The 13,056-nt window shown below is 44.5% G+C and overlaps 1 protein-coding gene across 1 annotated transcript in view; it reads left to right on the top strand.

The window, feature by feature from the left end:
- The first annotated feature begins 870 nt into the window (after positions 1–870).
- Positions 871–13,056, top strand: part of LOC141055873 (uncharacterized) — a 106,502-nt gene continuing 94,316 nt past the window's right edge. Inside the window, 6 exon segments of the mRNA XM_073552588.1 lie at positions 871–909; positions 911–1,102; positions 1,232–1,411; positions 1,494–1,617; positions 1,701–1,813; positions 4,594–4,684. Of these exon segments, the coding sequence (XP_073408689.1) occupies positions 871–909; positions 911–1,102; positions 1,232–1,411; positions 1,494–1,617; positions 1,701–1,813; positions 4,594–4,684 (739 nt within the window).

The raw sequence follows: 13,056 nt of genomic DNA, 5'->3' as shown, positions 1-13,056 counted from the left end.
AAAAATATTCAGCAAGTTCGATAATTTTTTCACGGCCGTGTATACGGCCCTCACGGCCATACAGGACACGGCGCTCCGATGTATTTTTGCGGCCCCATAGAAATTTATTGGGGCCGCAAAAATGGCCTGCAAAAACACGGCAAGTGTAAAGGAAGCCTTTGTTGCAGCCGAACCTGTGCTGTCCCTGCGGTGTACATCTATGAGTTAATCTTTTTAAAACAAATGTTTAGCGTCTTTAAATAAATAACAAAATGTGTCTTCTGGTTTTTTCTTTTTAAAAGAAATGTTGGTGCCAATTTTCTTTTGAAACATTTTAATATCTGCTTTTCTTCTGGTGCTTTTCTTGAAAAATAGGAAAGCCTAAGGCCAGAAATAAACCCCATAAGACACATTACATGGAGACTTTGGGATCAGATCATTTCTGTCCACGGTGTTTGTGGAAACAAAAAACCTTTTATAAAATCCTCAAACTTCTGTGTGTGACTCAGACCTGAGATCTAACGTGATAGAAGATTACAGTGCGGGGAAGACGGGAAACCTTCATATAGACGGCCGGTGGGGATGGAGTCAGTGACGGACTCTGGCCAAATATGTTTCTAGAGCCGTAGTAGAAGATGAAGATGTCGTCCTCATCATGAAGTAGTTATTTCTCCTGTCACGTGTAATGAATATCTCCTGCAGTATTGCTAATGCCGATTCCAGTGTCGGGAAATGAGACGAGAATTAGCGTTATGGAAGATGAGTCTATGAGGAACGTATTCAGCTGCCGACTCCGAGGAAGAAACTGCTTGTTGTCTGTGGCCTAAATATATAGGTTTTATTAGTAGATGTAAAGAAGAAAACTAAATACTGTAAAATAATAAATCTCATATGTTTCCCTTATTATCTCCAGTAATTGTATTATTACACAGGATTTTATGATGTTACGTCGACACATCTTTTTCTCTTTCAGGTCTCTACAACATCGGATCCTCTCAGTGAAGATCTTCTATATAAGAGAATTGTCCTAATTTACTCATCAAACATGGATATGAATGGAGACAAGATGGTGGAGAGGATATTACACCTCACCCTAGAGATCCTCTTCCGGCTTACTGGAGAGGTGAGAGACTCTGATGACGTCACATTATATCATTCTTATCTATGGGAATAACAGATGGACAGAACTGGAGAGGTGAGGACTCTGGAAATGTCTGTAGTGAGATTTATTAATGTGTCTCTCCATAACCAGGATTACACAGTAGTGAAGAAGACCTCTAGTGAGCGCTGTCAGGACCCTGTGTCTGGGTTTAGTGGTCTTCCCCATCTTACAATCAAGGGACCTCCACCTCACCCCTTGATACGTGAGGATATCGACGACCAGAAGATCCTAGAACTTGCCTACAGGATGATTGAGCTGCTGACTGGAGAGGTGATACTGCTGGGAATGCTGGGACATTATACAGTAACGCTATGAAAGGATCGGGGGATGACGGTATCATTGTATGTGTCAGGTTCCTGTAAGGTGTCATGATGTCGCCATCTATTTCTCCATGGAGGAGTGGGACTATTTAGAAAGACACAAAGATCTGTACAAGGACGTCATGATGGAGGTTCCCCAGCCCCTCACATCACCAGGTAATAGACAGGACTAAATACACATGGCCTATAATTATCTGTATGTAAAGAATGAATTCAGTCCCTGTATGTGTTTCCTCCAGATCTAACTAATAAGATGACAACACCAGAGAGATGTCCCCGTCCTCTATATCCCCATCCTCTTCTTCCACAGGACTGTAAACAAGAAGATCCCAATGTTCCTCATGATCATCAGGTAGATTGAGACAAGGTGTCATGAGATGTCTCCTATAGGGATGAGCGAGTAGTGAAATACTCGGACTCGCTGTACTCGTTACGAGTAGCTCCTAATACTCGGGTATTCGTAACGAGTAGCGAGTCCAATGTAAGTCTATGGGAAATGCGAGTAATGGGCTGGGTGTTTGTGTGTGTGGGGCTGTGCTGGCCTGTGCCGGGCCCTGCGGGTTCTGTTGGGCCTGTGCTGGGCTGTTCGGGGCCTGTGCGGGGGCTGTGCGGGGCCTGTGCGGGTCGTGCCGAATATTGCGAGGCGAGTAGTGAAATTTACTCGCTAGGATTCAAGTACCGTGAGTATCGCATTACTCGCCGAGTACTGAATCCTAACGCGTATACTCGCTCATCCCTAGTTTCCTATGATATTTAAACAGCTTGGAAGGTCTGCTCAGTCTTGTTTTATCCATCAGTATTATAAAGTCATGGCCGAAACTGTTGGCATCGTTGAAATTGTTCCAGAAAGTGAAGTATTTCTCCCTTAAAATTATTGCAATTACACATGTTTTGATATACACTTTTATTTACTTTGTGTGCATTGCAACAACACAAAAAAACTGTGAAAAAATGGCAAATTTCACATAATTTCTCACAAAACTTCCAAAAATGGGCTAGGCAAAATTATTTGCATTGTCAACTTAGTATTTGCTTGTACACCCTTTGGAATAAATAACTGCAATCTATCACTTCCTATAACCGTCAACAAGCTTATTACAACTCTCAACTGGAGTTTTGGAGCACTCTTCTGTTGCAACCTGCTACAGGTCTCTCATATTTAAAGAGCAATTTTTAGATCTCTCCACAGGTGTTCAATGCTATTTAGATCTGGGCTCATTGCTGGCTACTTCAGACCTGTCCAGAGCCTTATTTCCATCTATTTCTTAGGACTTCTTGAAGTATGTTTAGGGTCATTGTCATACTGGAAGATCTATGACTTAGGATGCAAACCCAGCTTTCTGACATTGGGCACTACATTGCAATCCAAAATCATTTGGTGATCTTCACATTTCATGATGGCTTACTCACAGTAAAAAAAATCCAGTGCCAGAGACCCCCAAAACATCTTTGAACCTCCATCGTTTTTGACTGTAGGTACTGTGTTCTTTTCTTTGTAGGCTTCATTCATTTTTGATAAACAGTAGAATGATGTACTTTGCCAAAAAGCTCTACCTTGATCTCATCTGTTCACAACACTCTTTCACAGAAGGATTTTGGCTTACTCGTGTACGTTTTGGCAAACTACAGTCTAGCTTTTTTATGTCTCTGTGTCAGCAGTGGGGTCCTCCTGTGTATCATACCATAATGTTTAATTTCATTAAAATGTTGAAGGATACTTTGCGTTGATGCACCTTGAGCCTGCAAAACAGTTTGAATTTCTGGAACTTGATTGGGGCTGCTTATCTGCCGTCTGACTATCGTGCATTGCAACCATTCATAAATTTTTCTCTGCTGACCTCGTTCAAGGAGATTAGATACAGCTCCATGGGATGTTAACGTCTTGATTATGTTGCACACCGTGGACAAAGGAACATCAAAATCTCTGCAGATGGACTTGTAACTTTTTAGATTGTAGATATTTTTCAACAATTTTGATTCTCAAGTCCTCACACAGTTCTCTTCTTCGGTTCTCCATGCTTAGTGCAGCACGTAAGGACACACAATGCAAAGAATAAGTCAACTTATCCCCTTTTTATCTGGCTTCAGGTGTGATTTTCATATTGCCCACACCTGTTACTTGTCACAGGTATGTTGAAATGAACATCACATGCTTGAAACAAAGTTATTTACCCACAATTTTGGAAAGGTGTCAGCAATTTTGTCCAGCCATTTTGGGGGTTTTGTGCGAAATTCTGTCAAATTTGCCATTTTCTTTCTTTTTTTTGTGTTGTACCAATACGCACAAAATAAATGAACATGTGTATAACAAAATATGTGTAATTGCAATAATTTTCTGGAAGAAATACCGTATTTTACGCATTATAAAACACACTTTTTTGGGGGGAAATGGGGGTGCTTCTTATAATGCGTATATACCGGTATCGTGGTGGGAGGCTGGGATGAGGGGGGTGCCCGCCACCACTGCTGCCCATAGTGTCCATTGCCGCTGCCTGGGATATGCGCCGCTGAGGGGCGGGGCTGTGCCGACATCTCCTTAGATCTTGATGCCAAGATCTCCATCTGCGCATGCGCCGCCCCCCCCCCCGGCAGCCATTTTCCGGGAGTCCACCACACAGGAGGAAACCATGGAACTGCGGGGAGCTCTGGCCTTTCACGAAATGTCGGCAGAGCCCCCCCACAGTGGTGGACACCCCGGGTGGCAGCAGCACTGGACACCCCAGCAGCACCGCCAGGGACACCCGCAGCAGCGCACTGCACATCGGACCCCCTCATCCCATTCTGCGGCCTGCAGCATCACCCCACTCCTGCCTCCTCCAGCAGCGACTCTGGGATCCCGCTTCACCGCAGCCACCACCCCCGGTAAGCAATAAGACATATGGATTATAAGAAGTATCACCATTTTATTAAATAATAAATAAAAATTCCTATTTTTCTCCTCAAAATTTGGAGTGTGTCTTATAATCCGAAAAATACAGTACTTCATTTTCTGCAACAATTTCAAGAGTGCCAACACTTTCGGCCATGACTGAATGTCTTATACTTGTGTAATGAGAACGGTGGAGTTGGCAGGATTAGAGCTGATCATAGATGTGACTTCTCCATCTGTGACTTTTACAATATTTGTTTCAGGGTGATGATCTGACCCATATTAATACTACAAAGACATATGTAAGGGGTGATGAGAGGTGTAAAGAGGAGATTCCTACATATGACTACCCAGGTGAGTAGTGACCACTAAATGCAGAGAAGTCACAGATTCTTCTCAGTCACCGGCTGTGGCTGCTTTATCGGTGGTGTAGTCCGACCGTATCACAATAGTGTGATCACCATTTTATCTCTAGACCACAATATTCTCCTCCACCAAAGCTATTCAAATGACTTTGGTCATTGAAAGCCTTTTTCTATGTAGCTTACAACCTGGAGGATCCACCTATCCCCTGGGATTAGAAGACGCTGACCGTTACCTGCCCAGATCTGTAAACTATAAAGCTAAATGACAGCGAACGTAGAATGTGCTGACAAGTCAAAGAAAATCACTTGAAGAAAAATATTATGATGGTGCTGTAAGAGAAAGCGGAGGGTAATGATGTTGTTGGCTTCCTAGATCCCTGATATCTTATTGGATGAATCTCCCTTCTCTCCCTTCTGTGCTGCTGAATGTGCTCATATGGTCCCTACAAGACAAGGTCCAGTCTTTCTGGCCAAACTTCAGTTTTATGATCGACAACATTAAATGTGCAGTGAGGCCAAGTGTGAATTTCTGTATAATAACAGCAGAGTTTCCCTTTATCCTGACTTTTCATTTTCTTTTAAAACCAACTAACGTCAGACAGGATTGTGATAAACTACAGGACAAACATTACACCTGTCCCATGATATATCTCTAAACTGTGCGTGGCTGATGGCTGTAATATACATTTATTCACGCCTGCAGGAGATGTGTTGGCATGGCTCCAGCCCTGGTTTCATGGATTCACGCCACATCATAAATTCCATTTTGTTTTCGATCAAAAGGAATTCAGATTACTGCACAGTCTCTCCTGAAATGGGGAAGATGTATATCTTTGTACCGTGTTAGCCAGTAGATAGAAGAATATTTAGAACTGATAGTCCTCAGTGGTTGATACCTTTTAATGGCTAACTGAAAAGATGGTAACACATTGCAAGCTTTCGAGACTATTCAGGTCTCTTCATCAGGCTAGACTATTGCAACATCTGAAGAATCACATATTTATACACAAGGATATATATCTTTCCTGTATCAAAGCGGAGGATGCCAGAATGTACCGCATCTTTATGGAACTAAAACCACTTCTGAAGAAACGTGCACAAATGGACAGCGACATTTTTTTCTTATCTAAATGCAAAAAGGAGAATCTAATTCCCAAAGGACTCAGGATTACAAACCCAATTCTTCATACCTACAATACGCATTATGCACCAAACCTTTGTCACAGGACTTCTGAGTGACTAAGGAACCACCTGTTGCATGTCTGCTATAGCATAAAGAGTAAAGTCCAAGGGAAATTTGAAACTCTGAGGAAAACACTTACAGAAAGCACAGAGCAAAAATTACTATAATACTACAACAAACTACGGACATTTCTGATTCATAACAAGGAAAAGAAACTACACAGATTGCGCCTCAATTCAGGACTCTATACAAACAGATACAAAACAAAGCCAAAACCTGGCAACTTGGACAACCACTCCATTCCAGACACAAAAGCATCTAACGGTGTCATCAATCTCTCAGATTATAAACACAAAAAAGTGGAGCTGGCGGTGCTTTCTAGAGGACTTTCATTTTGCCCCACTAAGACCCTAGATAAATCTGAACTCTGCAGTGATATGGAACACTATTTCAGGAGACTGCGCCTGAGGGAATATTTCAATGATGCAGAAGATTCAGAAAACACTCAGACCGACGGAAAAGGGATCCTAACAACCAAGAAGAGGTCAGACTGGACACCTCCACCTGGACATAACCCTCATTTGGATAAATACATAGACTCATTCAGGCATTTGATAAAATCCACCATCATAGACACCAACAGGAGACAAGCATCCAACATCAGTACCCAGGAGAGAAAGGCCATACAGTCTCTGAAAACCAACAAAGAAATCATCATTAAACCTGCTGACAAGGGAGGTGCAATAGTCATGATGAACACATCAAACTATATGAAGGAAGCAAGCAGGCAACTTATGGTCACACGCTACTACAGAAAATTGGAGTCGGATCCTACACAGGACTAATGCAAGGAACTAAACAAGTTAATAATAATAATCTTTATTTTTATATAGCGTGTGGTACAGCAAAGGGTGTTTTACTGGATGGGAGATACATTTCTCCCAGCAAGTTAATGTTTGGCCGGGATTTTCCCTAAAGACAAGGACCTGCGATGATGTCAGGGTCACGTGATCAGCCCATGTGATGTCTACCTCACCTGTGGGAGGGGTTATGGGCTATGTAATGGAGGTTGGCATTTGGCACATGGTGAGTGTGTGTGGAAGCTACAGGAACTTAGCTGGAGTTAATATACCCAAAATAGACCACTTAAAAATCAATCTTACCAAGATATTGTTAAATTGAAAATTTTTTTTTATTTTATTATTAGTTGGAGACACCAACAAAAAATATAAAAGACAATTTTTATTAAAAAAAAGCATATAAGAGGAAACAGGCCAACATACACTATTAAGTTGTAATAACCATGACCAGGCAATATAGTTTCTCCAAAAATATCCAATGCTCATGTGCAAACTATTATAAACATACTATACCAATAATATATCAAGTGTCATTATATACTAATTATAAACAATTCCATAAAGTGCATAGTGCATTTCTAAGTATAAAGTAAATCTAAATCATAATAATAACATAAGATAAGTCTCAATCATGATAAGCAAGAATTACTTTAACCAACCTGGATTCATGTTCTGTATGTGGACGCTGTGACTTGGCTGGAGTTAGCCTGAATCTGTTTGTTGGACTGCACGTGCTGCAGAGCTATAGCAGCAAGACTCCAAACAACCCTGGGAATGGCACCTGGCGGATGCTGCTGACCTGGCAGCTCCTTAGTTAAGCCCGTCCCTTGCAAGGGAGAGTCTGGGATCAGTGGTTCTCCAAGCTGGAGTCTATTTGTGTTTTTCCGTTACTTTCTGTTAACATGCTGTTTTAAAGTGACATTAAACCACTGAAATTGGACTATAAGCCTGTGTGTTGCCTCATTACTGCGTCCCTGCCATTGCCTACCAAAGCAAATCACTACAATTGGTGGCTTGAATGCAGGCATACGCAGTGAGGCCGGGCTGTTTTTTGCTCATTTTTTTGCTCTGTACTCCAGCTTATATCCTGGGTGAAAAGAGTGCCGCAGACCCAGGTGGAGAACTTTCCAGAAATGGAGACCACACTAAAAATGCTTATGGAGGCCATGTGGCAGCAGCAGCAGGAGGCCATTCGACAGCAGCAAGAGGCTACACAGCAGCAGCTGATATTTAATCAGCAGCAGCAGGAAACCAATCGGCTGTTGATACAGCATATCACGACAGCACAGACAACAGGAAATTCCCAGGGAATCCATGATGTCTGGAAAGCAGTTCGTACAGTGGTTCCCAAAATGGAGAAGTCTGACGATGTTGAGACATACCTGGAGATGTTCGAAGGAATGGCTGAGAGGGAGAAACTTCCCCGTGACCAGTGGGCGGAAATCAACGCTCTGTTTCTGGCCCCAGGACCGTTGAAAGCATATCAGGACCTATCCACTGAGCAAAGGGCGGACTACACGATCGTCAAGGGTGAGATACTGGCACGTCTTGGAGCAAATGTGTTAGTTCGGGCCTAGGGGGTACACCAGTGGGAGTTTACCCCCTCCAAGCCGGCTCGGTCCAAGTATTGTGACCTGGTGCACTTGTTACAAAAGTGGTTGCAGCCTGAGGTATTATCTCCCACGGCCATGCTGGACTGCACATTAACTGATAAATTGTGGAGGGCTTTGACCCACTCCCTCCAAGCATGTGTCGTGCAGGCATCTCCTACTAATGCCCTCCAGATGATAGACCTCATAGAAAGATATGGGGCTACCAAAGAGCTACAGGGAGCGACTCCCCGGAAAGAAACAGGAAGGTTCCCTCGGCGAGCAGAGACCAGGAAGGCTACTCAGGACTTATCTGGGGAAGAAAGGAGCCCCATAATCTGCTGGCGGTGCCAGGTCATGTGAGAGCTGATTGCCCCCACCTGGCTGAGCCCATGGACACAAACTATGGGTACCACCAGTCCCACTATGCCGAACCGATGTGTGCAATGGGCACCCCGAAGGGCCCCCATATGGAACATTTGTGTAAGGTTGAAGTGAAGGGCACCCCGGCTGTGGCCCTACTGGACGCAGGGAGTCTCGTAACCCTGGTACGAGCCAGCCTGGTACAAACCAGCGAATATACTGGTCATAAAATTGGGGTGTTGTGTATACATGGGGACTTTAATGACTATCCTACCACACTAGTGGTGATAAACACACCAGCTGGAAGGCACTGCCACGAGGTGGGGGTTGTGATTAATTTGCATTATGAAGTGATAATTGGAAGAGAATTTCCTTTATTTTCTGTACTATGGCCAACTGTTGTCCCCACCCATTGAGCAACTGCCGGCACCAGAGGCAGCAAGGTTACATTCTCCAGAAGTAGGGCATGAACCTGGTAGCCCAGAGGAAGAAGTGCTGGCTGTTGGGGTAACCTTCCCTTCGGTGGAGGGGAAGAAATATACCATAGAAGTATTGGCTGGAGAGGTGGAAGACTTGCCCAAGGACCTGAATTGTCCGACTTAAATGTATCAGGTGACAAATTTGGTACGGCGCAACTCCAAGACCCTACTTTTGCACGAGCTAGGGAAAATGTACTATTTGTCAATGGGGAACCCCAACAACCTGGGGCAGCTACAGTGTTGCCACGCTTTGAGCTGAACCAGGATTTGCAGTATCGAGTCAAGAAAATACAGGGGGAAATGGTAGAACAATTGCTGGTACCTCAGGCATATCGTAGGCTGGTAATGGATTTAGCGCATGCGCATGTACTCGGTGGGCATTTGGGCCAAAAGAAAACCCTAGACCGAATTCTGCAGCGGTTTTAATGGCTAGTTGTCCATGAAGAAGTTAAACGGTACTGTAATTCCTGTCCAGTGTGCCAGGTAATCAGTCCCCAGCCTCAATTTCGGAGTCCTTTGGTGCCTTTACCAATTATTGAGGTACCTTTTGAAAGAGCGTCATTGGATCTTGTTGGGCCTGTCAATAAGTCAGCAAGGGGACACCAACACATCCTTGTACTTCTAGACTATGCTACCCGATATCCTGAGGCCATTCCATTGCGCCACACATCAGCTAAGCTTATAGCAAAGGAACTCATGGGTATGTTTTCGCGAGTGGGAATTTCTCAAGAGATTTTAACAGACCAGGGAACCCCCTTTATGTCAAAAATTATGAAGGAACTCTGCTACTTGTTAAATGTTAAACAATTGCGCACATCGGTCTATCATCCCCAAACAGATGGTCTGGTAGAAAGGTTCAATATGACACTGAAGAGCATGTTAAAAAAAGCAGTTTCCAAAGATAGGAAGGACTGGGATCTCTTATTGCCCTATTTGTTTGCAGTGTGGGAGGTGCCTCAGGCATCTACGGTGTTCTCGCCCTTTGAACTATTGTACGGCAGACATTCACGGGGCTTACTCGATATAGCCAAAGAGGCCTGGGAGAACCAACCTACCCCCCACAAAAGTGTGATAGAACATGCAAAAATGCAAGAAAGAATGGAGACAGTCCTACCATTAGTCCAGGAACATATGGAGGCAGCACAATGGTCACAGAGTCGGGTCTATAACCAGGAGGCTCGGGTAAGAACCTTTAGCCCTGGGGATCGGGTGTTGGTACTTGTGCCTACTGTAGATAGCAAATTTCTTGCAAGGTGGCATGGACCATACGAGATCATGGCGAAGGTGGGGCCAGTAGAGTACAAGGTACACCAGCCAGGATGGAGAAAGCCAGAACAGGTTTACCATGTTAATTTGCTTAAACCATGGAAAGATAGAGACCACCTTGGTGGGGATAGTCCGCTGCCTGCATTTCAGATGGAGAAGGCTCCATTACCTCTGGGCGAGTCAGGAGAAACCCACTCCGTAGTCAAAATAGCAGATACTTTGTCTCCTAGACAGGTTCAGGAGGTCCGGGAGTTTGTTAGCCGAAATACCGATGCTTTTTCGGAGCTCCCTGGATGCACCTCCCTAATCCAACATGACATTGTCACGGAGCCACATGCCAAAGTCAGAATAAAGCCATATCAGGTGCCTGAGGCCCGGCGACAAGCCATCTTGGAAGAGGTAAAAGCTATGCTACAGTTAGGGGTCATTGAAGAGTCCCAAAGTGAGTGGGCCAGCCCAATAGTCCTAATACCCAAGCCTGATGGGAATCTAAGGTTCTCTAATGATTTCAGAAAACTTAATGAAATTTCAAAATTTGAAGCCTACCCCATGCCATGGGTTGATGAGTTGCTAGAGCGGTTTGGGCAGGCACGGTATTTTTCAACTCTGGACTTCACAAAAGGATATTGGCAGGTACCCCTAACAGAGGTGGCGAGGGAAAAAACGGCTTTTGTAACACCCGAGGTGTTGTTCCAGTATAAGGTGTTAACCTTTGGGTTGCATGGCGCGCCAGTGACATTCCAGCGCTTAATGGATATTGTTCTCCGTCCCCATCGCCGCTATGCCTCAGCCTAACTAGACAATATTGTGGTGTACAGTACAAACTGGGAAAGTCACTTACCAAAAGTACAGGCGGTGATAGATTCCCTGCGACAAGCAGGGCTAACTGCCAACCCAAAGAAGTGTTCCATAGGGTTGGAGGAAGCTCGGTACTTGGGTTACGTCATTGGGAGAGGAGTCCTCAAACCCCAAGTAAACAAAGTGGAGGCAATCCAGAACTGACCCCGTCCCCCTCACAACCAAACTGGTAAAAGCCTTTTTAGGTTTAGTGGGATATTACAGGTGGTTTATTCCCAATTTTGCAACCCTGTCCGCGCCTTTAACAGACTGCTTAAAGGGGAGGAAGTCTGTGATGGTCCGCTGGAATGATCAGATAGAGGAGGCCTTTGTAAAGTTCAAATTGGTACTGTGTGGTACACCAGTTCTGATCACACCCGATTTCAAAAGAGAGTTCATTGTGCAGACTGATGCCTCTGAGATAGGGCTCGGTGCCATGTTGTCTCAGGAGGTTAACGGGGAGGAGCATCCAGTTAGTTTACTAAGCCGGAAGCTTACCCCAGCTGAAACCAGGTACAGTATTGTGGAGAGAGAGTGCCTGGCCATTAAGTGGGAACTTGAGACATTGTGCTATTATTTGCTGGGGAGAACGTTTCGTCTGGTGACAGATCACTCCCCTCTTACGTGGATGAGTCAAGCTAAAGAGAGGAATGCCCGAGTCACCAGGTGGTTCCTGTCTCTGCAAAATTTTAAATTTTTAAAACATCGGGCAGGCAGACTACAGGGGAATGAAGATGCCCTTTCCAGAGTACACTGTATGTCATGTGTCCACCCCTCTAGAGTTGAACATAGGAGGGAGGTATGTGGTACAGCAAAGGATGTTTTACTGGATGGGAGATACATTTCTCCCAGCAAGTTAATGTTTGGCCAGGATTTTCCCTAAAGGACCTGCGATGATGTCAGGGTCACGTGATCAGCCCATGTGATGTCTACTTCACCTGTGGGAAGGGTTATAGGCTATGTAATGGAGGATGGTATTTGGCACATGGTGAGTGTGTGTGGAAGATACAGGAACTTGGCTGGAGTTAGCGTGAATCTTTGTTGGACTGCACGTGTTGCAGAGCTATAGCAGCAAGACTCCAGCAGCTGACCTGGCAGCCGCTTAGTTAAGCGCCTGTCCCTTGCAAGGGTGAGTCTGGGATCAGTGGTTCTCCAAGCTGGAGTCTATTTGTGTTTTTCCGTTACTTTCTGTTAACCTGCTGTTTTAAAGTGACATTAAACTACTGAAGTTGGACTATAAGCCTCTGTGTTGCCTCATTACTGCGTACCTGCCATTGCCTACCAGAGCAAATCCCTACAAGCGCTAACATATTCCGCAGCGCTTTACAGTTTGCACACATTATCATCACAATCTAAATTCCCTATCAGTATATCTTTGGAATGTGGGAGGAAACCCCCACAAACACGGGGAGAACATACAAACTCCTTGCAGATGTTGTCCTTGTTGGGATATGAACCCAGGACTCCATCGCTGCAAGGCTGCAGTGCTATCCACTGAGCCACCGTGCTGCCACAAGTTGGTATCTTGTCTGCCTGACAAATCCATAAGAGGCAATGACCTGATACCAGAGAGTCCAAGAATAGGGACATTCTACATGCTTCCCAAAATCCACAGATCTGGAAATCCAGGGAGGGCCGATTATCTCATGTGTGGGCACCCTTACTGAGCAGGTATCTGAATGGGTAGATGGTATTCTTAAACCCCTGGTAAAGGATACACCCAACTACATTCAGGACACAACTGACCTATTGAATAAACTAGCAGCAATAGGTCCTCTACCAGA

Source organism: Dendrobates tinctorius, unplaced genomic scaffold (assembly GCF_039654945.1).
Source record: "Dendrobates tinctorius isolate UK_male_01 unplaced genomic scaffold, ASM3965494v1 ptg000192l, whole genome shotgun sequence".
NCBI lineage: Eukaryota > Metazoa > Chordata > Amphibia > Anura > Dendrobatidae > Dendrobates > Dendrobates tinctorius.
The sequence above is the reverse complement of the archived record's forward strand: the minus strand, read 5'-3'. Positions and strand labels throughout refer to the sequence as shown.